This window comes from Tachypleus tridentatus, chromosome 8, assembly GCF_004210375.1.
Source record: "Tachypleus tridentatus isolate NWPU-2018 chromosome 8, ASM421037v1, whole genome shotgun sequence".
Taxonomy (NCBI): domain Eukaryota; kingdom Metazoa; phylum Arthropoda; class Merostomata; order Xiphosura; family Limulidae; genus Tachypleus; species Tachypleus tridentatus.
In genome coordinates this window covers 63,803,532-63,821,849 of record NC_134832.1, presented here as the reverse complement: position 1 = coordinate 63,821,849, position 18,318 = coordinate 63,803,532, and the positions used below count along the sequence as shown (strand labels likewise).

Below are 18,318 nucleotides of genomic sequence, written 5' to 3'. Positions count from 1 at the left end.
AGCTGTGAAACAAAAGGGAATAAAAATCAAATTCTACAGAACTACCTCACCTTCATCTTATGACGACGAACTGCACTAGGTTAAAGCGTTAATACTTTACACTTTGATTGATTGTTATCGAGCCAGTCAAAAAGTGTCGCACCAGTATACACATTACAGGCAATCATACTATATCTTGTAGTCCTAGTTTTATTCCATTCATATTACCGAACTCAAATATCGTAGTTTTAACTAATTAAGGATACTCCATGCAAACAAACTGCAGCGATATTCGATGTTTCAGTTTGTGTTGTATGAAAGTCTCTGAGAAAAATACATGAAACAGGCCCAGCTATTAACATGAATTATTAACAAGATTCTGAAAGTCTTCAGAAGTGATATTCCCTGTCTCAGGGTATGTTCTTTATGAGATAAACGATTATGTAGCACTAATCTTGTAAACAATGTTGCTGTGAATACAAGTTTCAATGGTCTCTCGCGAAAAGTAAAACAGACATTAGCGTAAAGTGATCTCCGTATATGTGTAGCTAATTGGAGCCTGTTCTTGAGAAGAGTTAACCTAACCAGAAAGGTACAATTATTGGTATTGAATCAGAATGGGTAGAATAAACAGAGATGGAGACGTATGAACTTTACTCATACCAACTGATCTACACAAAAGTGGTGATACCTTAACTGTTTGCAAGTATAGGACGATTGTGATCCATCATGCCATTTCCACAAGATCATGTCTCATCGAGTGTGATTCATCTTCAAGCAAGAAAACGATATTTATCATACAGAAAATTTGATGAAATGATGTTTTGTGGTAAAGAAGCCTATGGAACATTTATAATTATAGTTTTGCCTGCAAAAAGGTCCGTAATAAACACTCTTGAGAATGTAAAGCTTATACAAAAGCTAAAAAGATCAAAAAAGGCCACAAACTTTAGACTGAAGTGTGAGAAGTTTGGTTTGGTTTGTTCTGAATTTCGCGCAAAGAATGCAGTTCAAGAACAATAAGACGGCATCTACGAGAGAAAGGCTTTAAAAGTCGTAAACGTCTTCAAAGGCCATGCCTCCTTCCAGACCACGAAACAGCTCAGCTAAACTTTGTTGATAAGCACCAAACATGGGACGTAGAAAAGTGGACGAAGGTTTTCTTCTTTGATGAGAAAAAAAATTAACCTGGATGATCCAGATGGTTTCCAACGTTACTGGCACGATAAAGATAACCCAGCGGAGACATTTTCTACACGACACAGTGGAGAAGGTTCCATCATGATATGGGGTGTTTTCTCCTTCCATGGAACAATGGAGCTTCAGATTATACAGGGGCGTCAAACAGCAGCTGCCTACATTGGCATGTTGGAGAGAGCATCCTTATTGACTGAAGGCCCTCGCTTGTGTGGAAATAACTGGACCTTTCAGCAGGACAACGCTGCAATCCACAATGCCCACATGACAAAGAACTTTTTCATGGCAAATAACGTGATTCTTTTGGACCATCCTGCATGGCGTTGGATGGCAAGAGAAGTTTATAGAAATGGACGTCAATTCCAAACAGTGATGATCTTCGTGAAACCATCTTCACCACTTGGTATTTCAAGCCAGCCTTCTGCAAACGCTTATATCGACCATACCAAAACGAATGTTTGAAGTTATTTGCAATGACGACCGTGTAACTCACTACTGAGACCTCTTGTTGGGCATTTCCTACTTTGTTTAGGATTTCTTTTTGGTATGGTCATAAACTTTTGACCAGTTAGTATTTAGGCTAATTTCATAGTGTTCACATTTTCCCTATTAAATGCTAAAAAAGTTTTTTCATTTTCCCTTTTCTTATTTTCATGTTTCGAAGCTCTACTCAAATAAGTTGTTGAGTCTGACAACGCAAAATGCATATTTTTTCTTTATGTTATTTGGCTTTAAGATTTTGGCCAGCAGTGTATATAAGAGTAATTGAAACTGGGAATAAAAATTTAATTACCGATAGACCTATAAACTATATAACTTTTCTAAATTACTTATGCAACAATTTTCATGAATCCATAACTTTGTTGGAAGGAAAGTCCTTAATATCATATGGTTAACACAAACAGTTTTGATATAAAATTTCATAGATACTGGCATAAATTTGTTGTCGGTTCTTTCCACTGAGTGTTATAACCACGCAAAGTCATACAATTATATTTAATTTAGTTGGTTTGCGAACAATAACAGTAATAAACATTGTTAAAACAATTCAGTAATTTCGAGTTTAAAAATACTTTATTTTCAGTATAATTTTTATGTGCACCGCGCCATCTCTAGGTAATAATTACAATTATCAAACAGGCTACAACAAGTGTCGTTTGAACATTGTGATGCAATATACCAACCCCACCAATAACGATATATATTAAACAAAAATCGAAGATTAAGAGACTAAACTAACTACTTTCCAATTAAAATAAAAAAACACGAAAGAAGAAAGTCATTCCTAATTCATATTGTCACATACTTCGTTCCAAAATAAAAGTTAGTTAAATATTTAATGATTGTCGTCTTCACTATCCAGTAGCAGTTCAATAGGTTTCTACAAATGTCCTAAGAATAAAACAATCCTCTTAGTGATACAGCGATATGTCTGCGAATTTCCAAGGCTAGACACGGGCTTTCGATACACGTGATACGCAGGAAATAGATTATCTATTGTGTAGATTTATGCCTATGTTTCAACAAAGACCCGGCATAGCCAGGTGGTTAAGGCACTCGACTCGTAATCTAAGAGTTCCATCACACCAAACACACTCACCCTTTCAGCCGTGGGAGCATCATAATGTGACGTTGGTTAAAAGAGTAGCCCAAGAGTTGGTAGCGGTTGGTAATGACTAGTTGCCTTCTCTCTAGTCTTACACTGTTAAATTAGGGACGGCTGACTCAGGTAACCCTGCTATAGCTTTGTGTAAAATTCAGAAACAAACAAACCTTCTTGTACGAATACTTACAAATTTGTGTTCGTGTATTTTCATCGTATTTCATACTCCAGCTTCTCGCGTGCCTCCATTGTCCAATATTAGTGGAATGAATTTCAATTTCTCTAACTGTCAACACGAACGTTCATAAACAATGTGACCTCTCTCTTCACACCTGGTTACAAATATATTTTGAAAAATCTTTAAACAGATGGTTTCCACCTAAGCTTATACTGTAATTTTCCGCTTTAGAATCATGTTTAACTTTAATATACATACGTGTCTATCATATCTACGATTTTCAAAGCATAAATAACATCAGTGTGGGCCTTTAACAAAACATATCCTATTTTGACATCCTTAACCCTTTTGTTCTCTCTACAGGTCCCTTTATTTCACCATCATCTGATTATTCTGGAATACAAAAATACAGTAAATATTTGTAGCATCATCCCATTCACATGGCAGTTATTTCCTTCAGTATGCATTTCATGATCTACACGAAAATTGGTAAATTAAGTTGGATCATCTTGGAAAAGTTGGCCATAAAACGTCGACATTATAACTCCAAATTTAAAGTACTGAGGCCAGTTTCTAACCACCTCAATCTTCCCAAGATTTGAAGACACTCCATTCTTACCAACAATATGACTGGGAAATTCAACCTGAGAACGCATGAAGCCAAACTGTTTTAGCTTTAATTCCAAATCTAATTTCCTTAACTGCCTAAAAACAATTTCGATTTGTGAGATTTACTACCACTGTTGATATTCACCTAAAGATTAGAGTGTGTATCTCGAATTTGCGACTTTATGATTCACATACAATCACTAGTCATGTAAGCCTAGTATATATACGTTAAAGAGCTTTTTGTAATTTTTTCAGCATAAGGACGTCATTCGCTGACATAGTTTAAGCGTCGTTAAATATTCTTCTCACATATATCATATGACTTTATGAGAAGTTAATATTTTGTTTCTATGTACACTCAAGATAACATAGTGCTTCTACATCTTAAAACTTCAGAATGGTTTGTTTGTTTTGAATCTCGCACAAACCTACTTGAGGGCTATCTGTGCTAGCCGTCCATAATTTAGCAGTGTAAGACTAGAGGGAAGGCAGCTAGTCATCACCACCCACCGCCAACTCTTGGGCTACTCTTTTACCAACCAATAGTGGGATTGACCGTAACGTTATAACGCCTTCACGGCATGTTTGGTGCGACCGGGATTCGAACTCTCAACCCTCGGATTACAAGTTGAACGCCTTTACACGCTTGGCCATGCCGGGCGCTCTTTAGAATGGGCTGTATACACTATGTCCGTCGCAAGGAAATGAAACTCACATTTTAGAGTTACATGTCCTAAAACCGCTGACACATCTATCAAGGAAAAAAATCAGATTTATTCGCATTTGCTTTCGTTTCTGTGTTTTCTTATATCAAAGCAATATTAGGCTATCTGCTGAGTCCACCGAGGAGAATTGAACCCCCGATTTTAACGATGTAAATCCGTAGACTTACCGCTGACCAGCGGGTGATGCTTTCGTTTTTATTCTAATTAAACATTGGTTATGTAAAACAAGAATACGTAAGAGGAACTATTTCCTTTATTTTTCTTAAAATTTGCTGTAATTCAGCCATGGCCAGGTGGGTTAAGGCGTTCGACTCGTAATCTGACGGTCGCGGGTTCGAATCACCGTCGCACCAAACTTGCTCGCCCTCTCAGTCGTGGCGGCATTACAATATGGCAGTCAATGCCATATTGATAAAAAAGTATCCCAAGAGTTAGCGGTGGGTGGTGATGATTAGCTGCCTTACCTCTGGTCTTACATTGCTAAATTAGGGACGGCTAGCACAGATAGCCCTTGAGTAGCTTTGCGCGAAATTCAAAACAAACAAACGATTCAACTTGTGGGACACTTCAATAAAGGCCCGGCATGGCCAGGTGGTAATTCGAGAATCGCGGGTTCAAATCTTCGTTACACCAAACATGGCTGCCTTTTAAGCCGTGGGAGAATTATAATATTACGGTCAATCTCACTTTTCGTTGGTAAAAGGGTAGCCCAAGAGTTGGCGGTAGGTGGTGATGACTAGTTGCCTTCCCTTTAGTCTTACGCTGCTAAATTAGGGAAGGACAGCGCAGTTCGCCCTCATGTTGCGTTTACGTGAAATTCAAAACAAACCAATTGTGTAAATTTATGCTTAAGTTCGTAAAAACAAATTAAAATTAAGAATATTACAACAATAAGCTAATGGACGCTTCAGTGTCGAATATAAATTTTTATTTTAATAAACATAGTTGAACATGTGGTTATTGTCGGAATAATAGTTATATACAACCTTGTTCTTGTCTACGGAAGTGCACTATGCTAATATAATCGTAAATTGACAAATGATTTATCCATCGTGTTGTTAGATTTGTTGCTCATAAGTAATTTGTACTGCAATAAATTGGCATACAATTTTCAAATAAATTTAAAAAGTGATTTTTTTGCATTTTAAAATTTGATTCAGCTTCTAATAGGTTAAATATTGTTTAGTAGAACTCTCTGACGAAATTTGTTTATAAAACTTCGTTAACCAGAGGTCGATTGGTTTTTATTTCTTATCTACCAGCGCTGTACAATCTAAGTTATTGGATTAAGTAATTACAACGTCGGCGTTTTAATACGTTTGAATGGCTGTGAGTCGACTTTGGATTTCAATACTTACAATTTGAAAAAAAAAAAAAGCATATTTCCTGATAAAGCAGAGTGTGGGTTAGCACAATTCCCTTTGCTAGTCCTGCCAAGATAAAAGGTTTATCTTAGTCAAGATTAATACAAAGCACAAGACATTTAGTATACTAAATACGCAGAGTCAGAGAATAAATAATTTTCAACATTTGTCAATAAATAGCGTCTTTCAAAAGGGTAGTGATTTTCCACTACAAAGACTGGACTGACTTCTTTGTGTCATGATGGTATTATACGGCAGAATTTTTGTAGTATGTTTTGTTTTGAGTATCGCATCCATCAGTAAGTATGCGTCTTTTTTTCTTCATAATTAATTAGAAATAAGAAAATGTAAGTATTTAGTTGTCATTCCAACCATAATATTTCCTGTAATAATGCAAAGGTTCTAACCTATATTGAACGTTTTATTATAATACAGATTTAGAGCTTATTTTGTGATAAATCTGTACTAGAGACATCACAAAGTGTGAGTAAAAACCTTTTTACATTATTTGTTGATGTAACTATTACGTTTGAGAATAAAGCTTTGAAATGGTTGTATGCTCACGATATTGATTCTGATAGAGCAATAGCTTGGTATTGCTTATAGAAACCACATGATATTGATTCTGATAGAGCAATAGCTTGGTATTGCTTATAGAAACCACATGATATTGATTCTGATAGAGGAATAGCTTGGTATTGCTTATAGAAACCACATGATATTGATTCTGATAGAGCAATAGCTTGGTATTGCTTATAGAAACCACATGATATTGATTCTGATAGAGCAATAGCTTGGTATTGCTTATAGAAACCACATGATATTGATTCTGATAGAGCAATAGCTTGGTATTGCTTATAGAAACCACATGATATTGATTCTGATAGAGCAATAGCTTGGTATTGCTTATAGAAACCACATATTTCAAATGTTCTTTTCTTAGTGTATAATAACCAGACAGTTAAACACACCTTGATACTTTACGTTAAATAAAGGAAACCAAAGATGCGATGCTAGTCAGGCATACCCAGAGGTGGTTAGGGCGCTCGTCCTAATCTGAGAGCTGCGGTTTCGTATCCCTTCACACCAAACATGCTCGTCCTTTCAGCTGTGTGAACCATTGTAATGTGACGTTCAATTCCACTATGCCTTGGTGAAAGAGCATCCAAAGAGTTGGTAGTGGTTGGTAATGACTGGCTGCCTTCCCTCCAGTCTTACACTGCAAAAGTAGGGACGGCTAGCGCAGATAGTCGTCGTGTAGTTTTGCGCGAAATAAAAATCAAACCAAAACCAAAAATGCCATGACTAAAGCAGCTAGCTTTACATTTCAAAGTTTACCTGTTCAGCTATCCAGCACTTATATTATAATTTTAAGTAATAGATAAAAAAGAATTGTTGTACATTGTTAATTTTCCAGTTTCGTGTAAGATCTTCTGTTGTATATACTTGTAAGAGAAAATCAAGAAGGATAAAATGTTTTGTTTTAATTAACATTTCTATACTCTTCTTTATTTAGTTTCATGTAATCTTCCATGAAGTAAAATTATCATGGTAGTTAAGAGAAAGTAACATTTATTTAAATGGCATTGATAGTCCTATACCATTCTGTAAAGCTTGCTGTGGTGTTTTTGTAAGTACTTTGAATAATGAAAGTTTGTAGAATGGACGGCAACTGCCTTTTGTGGAGACACAAGTGTAGAGGAATTCATCGTGAATACTCTGCCTGAACAGTTTATCAAAGAATACTTCGAATAATTTCCACGCGTTCGCTGCTGAGACAGCTGTAATTCCACGGATTTAGAACGCTGAAATCAACGGTTCAATTCCCTTCGGTAAACACACGAGCTATGGCTTTACTATAAGAAAACGCACACACATAATTTTCACGTAATTTATTGACCAAAGAGGAGTAAGAGAATGATTGGTCAAACATGCTATTCTGTTTACTTACATTTCGATCGGTAGATAAAACAGCTTTTATTTAACTTAAAATTATTACAGGGTTTAATGCACAGAAAAATTAATTGTGTTAAACAATGATAAAAACACTAACGTTTCATGTTAGGACTTCTTAAACCTATTTCTATTCCTAAGATTATGAGCAATTTTGTTATCATGTTAAAAGAGACCACTTGTTTTAGGTGGTCTTACAGCGCCATCATCAACATTAAATTGTCAATTTTTTTTTTCAAAAATAAACTTGAACACTAATACATCATATATTAACTAGTTTTCTCACGTCACATAGTTAATGGTTAAAATATGAATTTTGTTTCTAAAACAAAAGAACAATTTATTAACCAGAATAGCAGCTAATCTAAACTGCAAGCAAAAAAGGTGTTAATAACATGGTAAATTTGTAAAAAACAACAACAAAGTTTATTGAAAATATTAAATTAATTCAATAAGATTATAAAAGTCATAAGTGAAATAAAATGCCAAATAAAAGGAAGCATAGACGCCCAAAGTATAACAACTAAATAGCTTATTAGAAAATACCAAAATAAACAACATGATTTTGTTTGTTTTTGTCAGTTAAATTAAAAATATATTTTAGTAATGATTTATAACGCATTCATCACCCTTGACAAAAGAGGAGCATATAAAAGTTTTATGTATTCATGTTATTGTATTAATCCCTACCTGAATAATTACAAAAGTTAAAAGTCATTAGCTGAGCGAATTATTGGTTTGGTCTTTTGGAATTTCGCACAAAGCTACTCGAGTGCTATATGTGCTAGCCGTCCCTAATTTAGCAGTGTAAGACTAGAGGGAAGGCAACTAATCATCACCACCCACCGCCAACTCTTGGGCTATTCTTTTACCAACGAATAGTGGGATTGACCGTCACATTATAACGCCCCCACGGCTGGGAGGGCGAGCATATTTGGCGCGACGCGGGCGCGAACCCGCGAATTACGAGTCGCACGCCTTACGCGCTTGGCCATGCCAGGCAGAGCGAATTATATTAATACTAGCAATTTGTCTGTAATTTAGCACAAAGCCACAAAATGGGCTACCTGTGCTTTGCTCATTAAGGTATTGAAACCAGATTTCTAGCATTTTACGTATACTGGCATATAACTGTGCCACTGAGGGACGAAAAGAATGGAAGCAAATAAATATTGCCAGCATAATTGAGAAATATTTATGCAGTTGGTGTAGAATTAACGAATCATGGGATATTTCAAATTCATATCCATCCAAAACATAATAACTCATTTCAAAAAATAAGTCGAAGTCACTATTTTAATATTAAAGAAACCAATACCCATGATGCTTTTGGAGGAGTTGTGACTTTCTTTTATACGTGTGAAAAATCCACCAATCATATTTTTTCTGGTATGTATTGTTCTCGCACTTATATAATTTAATCTATAACAGCTGTTGTGTTAGTATATTGTATAATTTAATGTATAACAACTGTTGTATTAGTATATTGTATAATTTAATGTATAACAGATGTTGTATTAGTATATTGTATAATTTAATGCATAACAGCTGTTGTATTAGTATATTGTGACGAGCTGCGTTGGTTTAAATTTGTGTGACGAGTGGTTTTGAAATTATGAATAGTTGAAAAACAGATTTTACGATAATGCTAACACCTTCTGTTTCGTCTACCTGCTTTTGTTATATGCATTTATGAGAACGATTTACAACTTCTGCTGTTCATTATCTGTTTCTCATCCACGGTGTTACTAAACCGTCATTTTTTACTAACTTTTTGATTGACGTCACGTCTATAATACGGATATTACTTGTACTTCTATCAACGTCTCAGTCTGTTTGTAATTCCACAGTACACAAAACACCTGTTCTCTCCTTATCTGCGTCATACCTTATATCCCAACGCTATTATGATCTTGTCCTATCTCATACTATCCTGACAACTCTTTTGTACGTTTACTAACAGCCATTTTGTATATGGTGGTTATAGGTCTCGACTCGCAATCTGAAGGTCATGGGTTCGAATACCTGTCACACTAAACATGCACGTCTTTTCAGCTATTTGAGCATCATAATGTGATATTCAATCCCATTATTCGTTGCTGAAAGAGTGTCCCAAGAGTTGGCAGTGTTTGGTGATGACTAGCTGCCTTCCCTCTAGTCTTATGCTGCTAAATTAGGTACGGTGACTCAGATAACCCTCCTCTAACTGTGCGTGAAATTCAGAAACAAACAAACCCTCTTGTACGTATACTACTTAGAGCCCACTTTTACGTATACTTACAAACTTTTTGTACGTGTATTGTCTTTGTATTTCGTACTCCAGCCTCTCGCGTGCCTCCATTGTCCAATATTACTGGAATGAATTTCAATTTCTCTAACTGTCAGCACGAACATTCATAAACAGTGTGACCCTTCTTTTCACATCTGGGTACAAATACATTTTGGGAAATCTTTAAACAGGTAGTTCTCAGCTAAGCTTATATTGTAATTTTCCACTTTAGAATCATGTTATACTTTAATATACATACGTGTCTATCATATCTACAATTTTCAAAGCATAAATAACATCAGTGTGAGCCTTTAACTGAAGGCTTTATGAGAAGTTAATATTTTGTTTGTATGTATGTACACTCAAAGTAACGCAGTGCTTGTATATCTAAAAACTTCAAAACGGACTATATGCACTCTGTCCGTCACAAACCCAAATTTTAGAGTTATAATTCGTAACACTGCTGATATATTCATTAAGAGAGAATATCAGATTTATTAGCGGTTTCTTTCGCTTTTGACTTTTCTTATAGCATAGCCACATTGTGCTACCTGCTGAGTCCACCGAGGGGAGTCGAACCCTTGATTTTAGCGTTGTAAATCCGTAGACTTGCCGCTGACCAGCGGGTGATACTGTCGTTAGTATTCTAATTAAATATTGATTATGGATAATAAGAATACGTAAAACTTGCTTTAATTCATCTTGTGGGACACTGGAATAAAATAAAAAATTTTTATAACAACATTAAGTTCTTAAATATGGCGTCCATACAATATATGCTTGAAAATAAAATGAATGTTTCTTAAACAAACAAAAACGAGTAATATGTTTCCAAATTACCTGGGAAACAATTAGACATCAATAATTAAGATCTCGAAACATTAACGAAATATCGTTCCACATAAGTTAAAATATTCAGCACAATATAACTGGAGATCAAATATAAACGAACTGTTTTTGTTAGCTTTACCAGTGTGTCTCTCTGAAATGCAGAAAACCTGTATGACTAGAACTTTTCTTAACTTTGCCTGGCGTGTCGAGTTAGTAAATTATTCGAATTTCGTGCCCAGGCTTTCTTCAGGTCAGATAAACGACCTATTTGTTTTACATTAAATGGGCTATCTAAGCTTTATTCGCCACAGCTAATGAAACCATATTTTTAACGATATAAGCTCTTAAAATTAATTCTTGTTCCCCGAGGTGAGGGAGGAAAGAATTAAAGACCAAGAGAAGAAAGAATTTTAATGTATTTAAACAAAACACTCAGCAGAAAAGAAATTGACGTTTTCTGTTATAATACGTTTTTCAAATTTCATTGAAACAATATATTACTTTAATTTTAAAAAAGTAGCAATTCCTTAACGTTTAATACGCTAATAGAAGTCAAAATGGATTTCCTGTTCATCTCTTTTCGAAAATTTTAATAAAACCATCGTTATTCAATTGATATTTCGAATTTTCTGTTTTGTAATAAATCTACAATTATTTTGTAATGAATATACAATTATTTTGAAATAAATCTACAATTATTTTGCAGTAATTTAAGCTTTTTTTCGTTGTTTTTAGGTTGTGAATTCAAAACCACTTCGACTGTAAAGATAATAAACAACACAACCGAGAGACCGGAATGGACAAAGACAGAGAAAACAACAAAGTTGCAAAACTGAAGATTCGAAGAAGAAACATTTGGAATATAAAGATGAACAAACCAGCTGCAAACTCAACGTGGATTGAATATAGACGTATATTACACAGTTTTCTGAAGACACGTGACAACAAAACCTGGAGAGATCTAAACTACATTACTGATAATTCACGGAAGGAACCCAAAAATGTTATTGAAAACAGATCATATCTTAGCAATATCAAAAACATTTGGTGGCCAGAAACTCGAAATATGGCTCTGAAAAAGTCCAATAACACAACACGTCCATGGTTAACAGAAATAGGAAACTTCACTTGGACAGACACCGAAAATACAACTGATATCGGAAATGTCACATGGTCAAAATTCGAAAATATCACATTTCCGTGGATTACAGAAGTACAAAATTTTACCTGGACAGAGTCCGATAATACTACACGTCCATGGTTAACAGAAATAGGAAACTTCACTTGGACAGACACCGAAAATACAACTGATATCGGAAATGTCACATGGTCAAAATTCGAAAATATCACATTTCCGTGGATTACAGAAGTACAAAATTTTACCTGGACAGAGTCCGATAATACTACACGTCCATGGTTAACAGAAATAGGAAACTTCACTTGGACAGACACCGAAAATACAACTGATATCGGAAATGTCACATGGTCAAAATTCGAAAATATCACATTTCCGTGGATTACAGAAGTACAAAATTTTACCTGGACAGAGTCCGATAATACTACACGTCCATGGTTAACAGAAATAGGAAACTTCACTTGGACAGACACCGAAAATACAACTGATATCGGAAATGTCACATGGTCAAAATTCGAAAATATCACATCTCCGTGGATTACAGAAGTACAAAATTTTACCTGGACAGAGTCCGATAATACTACACGTCCATGGTTAACAGAAATAGGAAACTTCACTTGGACAGACACTGAAAATACAAGAGATATCGGAAATGTCACATGGTCAAAATTCGAAAATATCACATTTCCGTGGATTACAGAAGTACAAAATTTTACCTGGACAGAGTCCGATAATACTACACGTCCATGGTTAACAGAAATAGGAAACTTCACTTGGACAGACACCGAAAATACAACTGATATCGGAAATGTCACATGGTCAAAATTCGAAAATATCACATTTCCGTGGATTACAGAAGTACAAAATTTTACCTGGACAGAGTCCGATAATACTACACGTCCATGGTTAACAGAAATAGGAAACTTCACTTGGACAGACACCGAAAATACAACTGATATCGGAAATGTCACATGGTCAAAATTCGAAAATATCACATTTCCGTGGATTACAGAAGTACAACATTTTACCTGGACAGAGTCCGATAATACTACACGTCCATGGTTAACAGAAATAGGAAACTTCACTTGGACAGACACTGAAAATACAACAGATATCGGAAATGTCACATGGTCAAAATTCGAAAATATCACATTTCCGTGGATTACAGAAGTACAGAATTTTACCTGGACAAAGTCCGATAATACTACACGTCCATGGTTAACAGAAATAGGAAACTTCACTTGGACAGACACCGAAAATACAACTGATATCGGAAATGTCACATGGTCAAAATTCGAAAATATCACATTTCCGTGGATTACAGAAGTACAAAATTTTACCTGGACAGAGTCCGATAATACTACACGTCCATGGTTAACAGAAATAGGAAACTTCACTTGGACAGACACCGAAAATACAACTGATATCGGAAATGTCACATGGTCAAAATTCGAAAATATCACATTTCCGTGGATTACAGAAGTACAAAATTTTACCTGGACAGAGTCCGATAATACTACACGTCCATGGTTAACAGAAATAGGAAACTTCACTTGGACAGACACTGAAAATACAACAGATATCGGAAATGTCACATGGTCAAAATTCGAAAATATCACATTTCCGTGGATTACAGAAGTACAGAATTTTACCTGGACAAAGTCCGATAATACTACACGTCCATGGTTAACAGAAATAGGAAACTTCACTTGGACAGACACTAATACACAAAAGATATTCTAAATATATATTTTGGGAGTGTTTCTAAGATAGAATCTGTAAATATAACATTTCCTTAAATTACGGAGTGTGTGTGTTTTTCTTATAGCAAAGCCACAAAGGGTTTCTGGTCAGCCCACCGAGGGGAATCGAACCGCTGATTTTAGCGTTGTAAATCCGGAGACATACCGCTGCAATAGCGGGGTGCTTAAATTACGGAAGTAAAATACTTTATCTGGCAGTGTCTGATGGTGCGCTTTTGATTAACAACGGAAATAAGAAACTTTACATTAAATGATACTGAAAATGTTACATAAAATTTAATAGCACTAAGTTTAAACAGCAAGTGTACATAATCCAAAAGTGATTATTGGAAATTCTTTTACCTTTATTGTTACGATACACGGAATTTTTTAAGGGAAACGGGTAATTATAATGCGGCAATAACCAGAAATCCTTTCAGATATCTTGTAAATATAAAATGGAAATTATGCTTTGACAGGACGAAGTAAATAACATACATGTTTTGTTGAAACACAAATTTCTAAATAAACAGAATAAAATAATTCTTAAATAAACTAATATCGTACCAACAGCCCCAAAACAAGTGCAGAACTATTTTATAGCCTGTAATTACACCCTTGATACTGCACAGCAGAGTTAGTTAGTAATACTTTAAACGTAATGTTTTCTGCATTGTCTAAAAACAAACTTCTCTGAAAGAGGTGCTATTTCCTTGTTTTGAAATAACCTAAACAAAGTGAGTTGTATTTTCTTGTCTGGAATTCTATGTACACTGTGACACAAAAATCTGTTATTTAACTGTGCGTAATAACAAAGATCATGACAAGCTCATTAATATATATATAGTATTGTAAAGAAGCTACTTCAAAAATTTATGTTAATTGTTGAGATGTTAGAGATTTACAGTGCTCATTGAATCATTATGTGTTGTACATTAAATATATTAATAACTGACAAATATACACTATATCACTCAGAAACAAAAGCTTTAAGATCAGGAGAAATCAAGATATTTCAAAAATAATTAGCAACCGAAAGCTTTGCTTTTAATTAGTTTAAAATAAGCTTTATCTGAACATTTGGCATCAAAATCATCATGTGTACGCGTGCTTAAACTGCGTAACTTATGTAACTGACGGAAAGTTTATGTTCTATTTTCCTATAAATGTTTTGTTGTTTTGGATATTTGATACTTCACAAAAGTAATGTAATTTATGCGCTAAAGATTTTGTTTGTTTGTTTTGGAATTTCGCACAAAGCTACTCGAGGGCTATCTGTGCTAGCCGTCCCTAATTTAGCAGTGTAAGACTAGAGGGAAGGCAACTAGTCATCACCACCCACCGCCAACTCTTGGGCTACTCTTTTACCAACGAATAGTGGGTGTAACATTATACACCTCCACGGCTGGGAGGGCAAGCATTTTGACGCGACGCGTCGGATTACGAGTCGCACGCCTTACGCGCTTGGCCATGCCAGGCCAGGCCGCGTTAAAGGATAGAATGAGTAAAAATATTAAAAAGCATCATATTCGCATAGCTCTTCCTAGAGAACGTCTTTCTTCAGATCCAAAACCTAGAATAAACTAAAAGTTTAAAGTTCACATTGTGATCAATTTTAAAGTGGAAATGTTTTTGAAACAATTAAAGCTGTGACATATTACTCCATAGGTGCGGATACTATTCATGTAATATACGATTAACAATGAATTATTAATTTGTTAATATATCTCTTGAATATGACCTGCTCTTACTACTTTTAGTTACTTAAAAAAAAAGTTTCTGGTGCAAAACTCATCACAATATAATATTTAATCATCCAGTATGGTCCAAATATCTTAATATGTAAGACATAAGCAGTTATTACGTTACATATCAAAACTACCGTGAATACAAGAACACTTATTTTGAAGTGAAGTGGACGTATAATTTAGATAAAATATTTTAAGCATTTACTTGATAATAATTAATGTATCAATGAAGTATTCAACGAAATTTTATAAAAATTTAAGAAAAAATATCATTCTTAATCAAATCATTTTGTTTGAATTGTAATAGAATTAAGTTACATCTAAATAGCAGCAATTCAACAACGTTAGGTAACATAAAAATAACTTATGACTAGTTTAAATGTCACCAGTACGTAAGCAATTGACTTTAAATTCATTCTGAAAGTATTTGAGTAATTGCTCTCGTATTTTGCATTGTCGAATTACGTCTATTAAGTTATAACTGGATTCTATTACAAATAAAATTGTACGTCTTAACTTAATTGTTATTTTAAAAAAATACAGTAATAGCAATTTTAACAATAGACAAGTTGAAATAAATTAAGTTATAAATGGATAGTTATAGTTGATCTAGCCTACTGTAAAAGTTGCTTGTATTAATTATTCAATTCAGCGTGTTTCCCACTAAATATTAACATTATTGTTCTAAAACTTGTTTAACGAAATTAAAGTTCATTAAGAGACTTTAAATTTGATATCATTTTTAATTTTTCTATTCGTAAGTTTGTGTTTATTCATTTATTACGTCACCGACCCCCCAGTTGTCACTATCACAGCAGTTTATCTGCGAGATTAAAACGCTAAAAATCGGGTTTCGATACCCGAGGTAGGTCGTTGTATAGCTTTGTGCTTAACTTCAAACGACAAAAAATGACAACAATTTTTATTTATTGTTGTAACTTAAATTTCCATCCATGTTACAAAACTGCATTCAAATACTTGTGGTATTGTTGTATTACAAACTGAGACTGAATTTTTAATTCGTGATAATTAAGATATTTCAACGTATCGTATTATTTGCGAACTAGATCATATGGAAATTGTACCACACAAAAATCAACATAATGTTGTTGTTTATAATTTCAGACTAACCCTGTTAAGCGAGCAAATAATAAAATATCTTAGTGAGTTTGTAATTCAAGGTTAGTTGTTGTTAAGCGCAAAAGTATGCAAGAGGCAATACTGCACTCTGACCACCAAGAGTATCGAAACCTGATTTTTAACGTTTTAAGTTTGTTTTGAATTTCGCGCAAAGCTACACGAGGGCTATCTGCGCTAGCCGTCCATAATTTAACAGTTTAAGACTAGAGGGAAGGCAACTAGTCATCACCACCCACCACCAATTCATGGGTTACTCTTTTACCAACGAATAGTGGGATTAACCGTCACATTATAACGTCCTCACGGCTGAAAGGACAAGCATGTTTGGTGTGACAGGGATTCGAACCCGCGACCCTCGGATTACGATTCGAATGCCTTAACTACCTGGCCATGCCAGGCCAGCTTGGTAGGACTGCAGACTTGCCACTGAGTCATTAGGGGAAGGGATTTTAACATAACAGTGCAGGCTGGAAAGGTTTTCATTTTAAATAAAAACATGACCTATTATCATAAGTAAAAGCATTTTATTTAAACCAGCGGTGGTTGAAAGTTTCACAAGGTAAATATTCTAGGGTAGTTTTATTTCTACTTTAATAACATTAAAGGTAATTATATTGTAAGAACTGTTAAGGTTGGGGTTTGTAGTTCTCTTTAAGATCATTTAGTTCCGTTTAACACCTTTGTGTAAGGGCGGATGTTGGGAGTTTTACATAGTGTAATATTTAGAAGGGTTTTATTTTTACTTTAAGGGTAACTGCCTTTCCACAACTGGCTCCAGAAACAGGAAGATAGTAGGAGTTGAAACGTTGTGGGTGTAAGCACTTAGCACCGTACCCTTGATTGATTTTTCATTTAGCAGCATTTGGATTCGTTGTCCTACATGGGAAATCCCCAACTCATTTGGTAGTTATTACCACAAAATATATCCGTTATGACTTTGAGGTGACGACTAGAACTGACAATGACAATACTTCTTTATTATGAAGTTCATTATTCTTTTATAGTCCTAATTTAATCGCATTTTAAAAATTAATGTAACTAAAGTAACAGAGCTATTTATTTGCATGTAATTTCATACATACTCCACACACAAAAATTAAGAAACGACCATTGAAATATGAGAATACAGCACTTATGCATGTTTATGTAAACCATGTCTATTTAGTAAAGAACTAAAAGACGTGTAACATCCAAAGTACTGTAGTATTTACAGTAGGAAATGAAGGAGGAAAATCCACCAAAACATTTGAGAAAGTCATCTGAGTAAAAAAAATTCACAAAACCACAAATTTGTCAATCTGACTGACTAATAAAGTTTTTGGAAAAGCGTAACTCTCTCCTGCCTTTACCTTATGCAAATATAACTGCACATGGCTGAAGTACGCACATTAGCTAAATGCTTTTTTCTTAGTTTTTTTTAACTTTGGTAATAAAAATAACCATTTTGCAGCACTACTAACGATCTAACAATACACTAGTAGCTGTATTCTCTGATTACAAACATGATCTGTCAGTTGCCAAGTAACAATCCACTCTCATATCACTGGCGTGTTCATGAATGCTAATGCATACGTGCTATATCACCAGTCTGCAGCTATACGTATCGGTTAGGTAAAGAAAAAGTTGGACTAAGTAGATTCTCTGATTTTGATTCTAACAAAAATCTTATATTGAAATCCTTGAATGATTTCTGTCCTCTTGAAGAATATAAATAAGGTTAAAAACAGTAATGCTGAATATATGAGTTAAGTCTTAGTTTTTAATCCAGCCAAAGAAAAGACTGCCACCTTGAATAGATGGAATAAAAATTGTAACAAATATATCAAAAAAGCCAGGGAAATGTTG

General features: G+C 34.6%; 1 protein-coding gene across 1 annotated transcript; it reads left to right on the top strand.

Moving 5' to 3' along the window:
- Positions 1 to 5,711: 5,711 nt before the first annotated feature.
- Positions 5,712 to 13,643, top strand: LOC143222539 (uncharacterized). Its single transcript, XM_076449154.1, has 2 exons — positions 5,712 to 5,954; positions 11,444 to 13,643. Exon 2 carries the CDS (start codon positions 11,505 to 11,507, stop codon positions 13,584 to 13,586), a length of 2,082 nt encoding a protein of 693 aa, XP_076305269.1. The 5' UTR covers positions 5,712 to 5,954; positions 11,444 to 11,504; the 3' UTR covers positions 13,587 to 13,643.
- Positions 13,644 to 18,318: the final 4,675 nt, after the last annotated feature.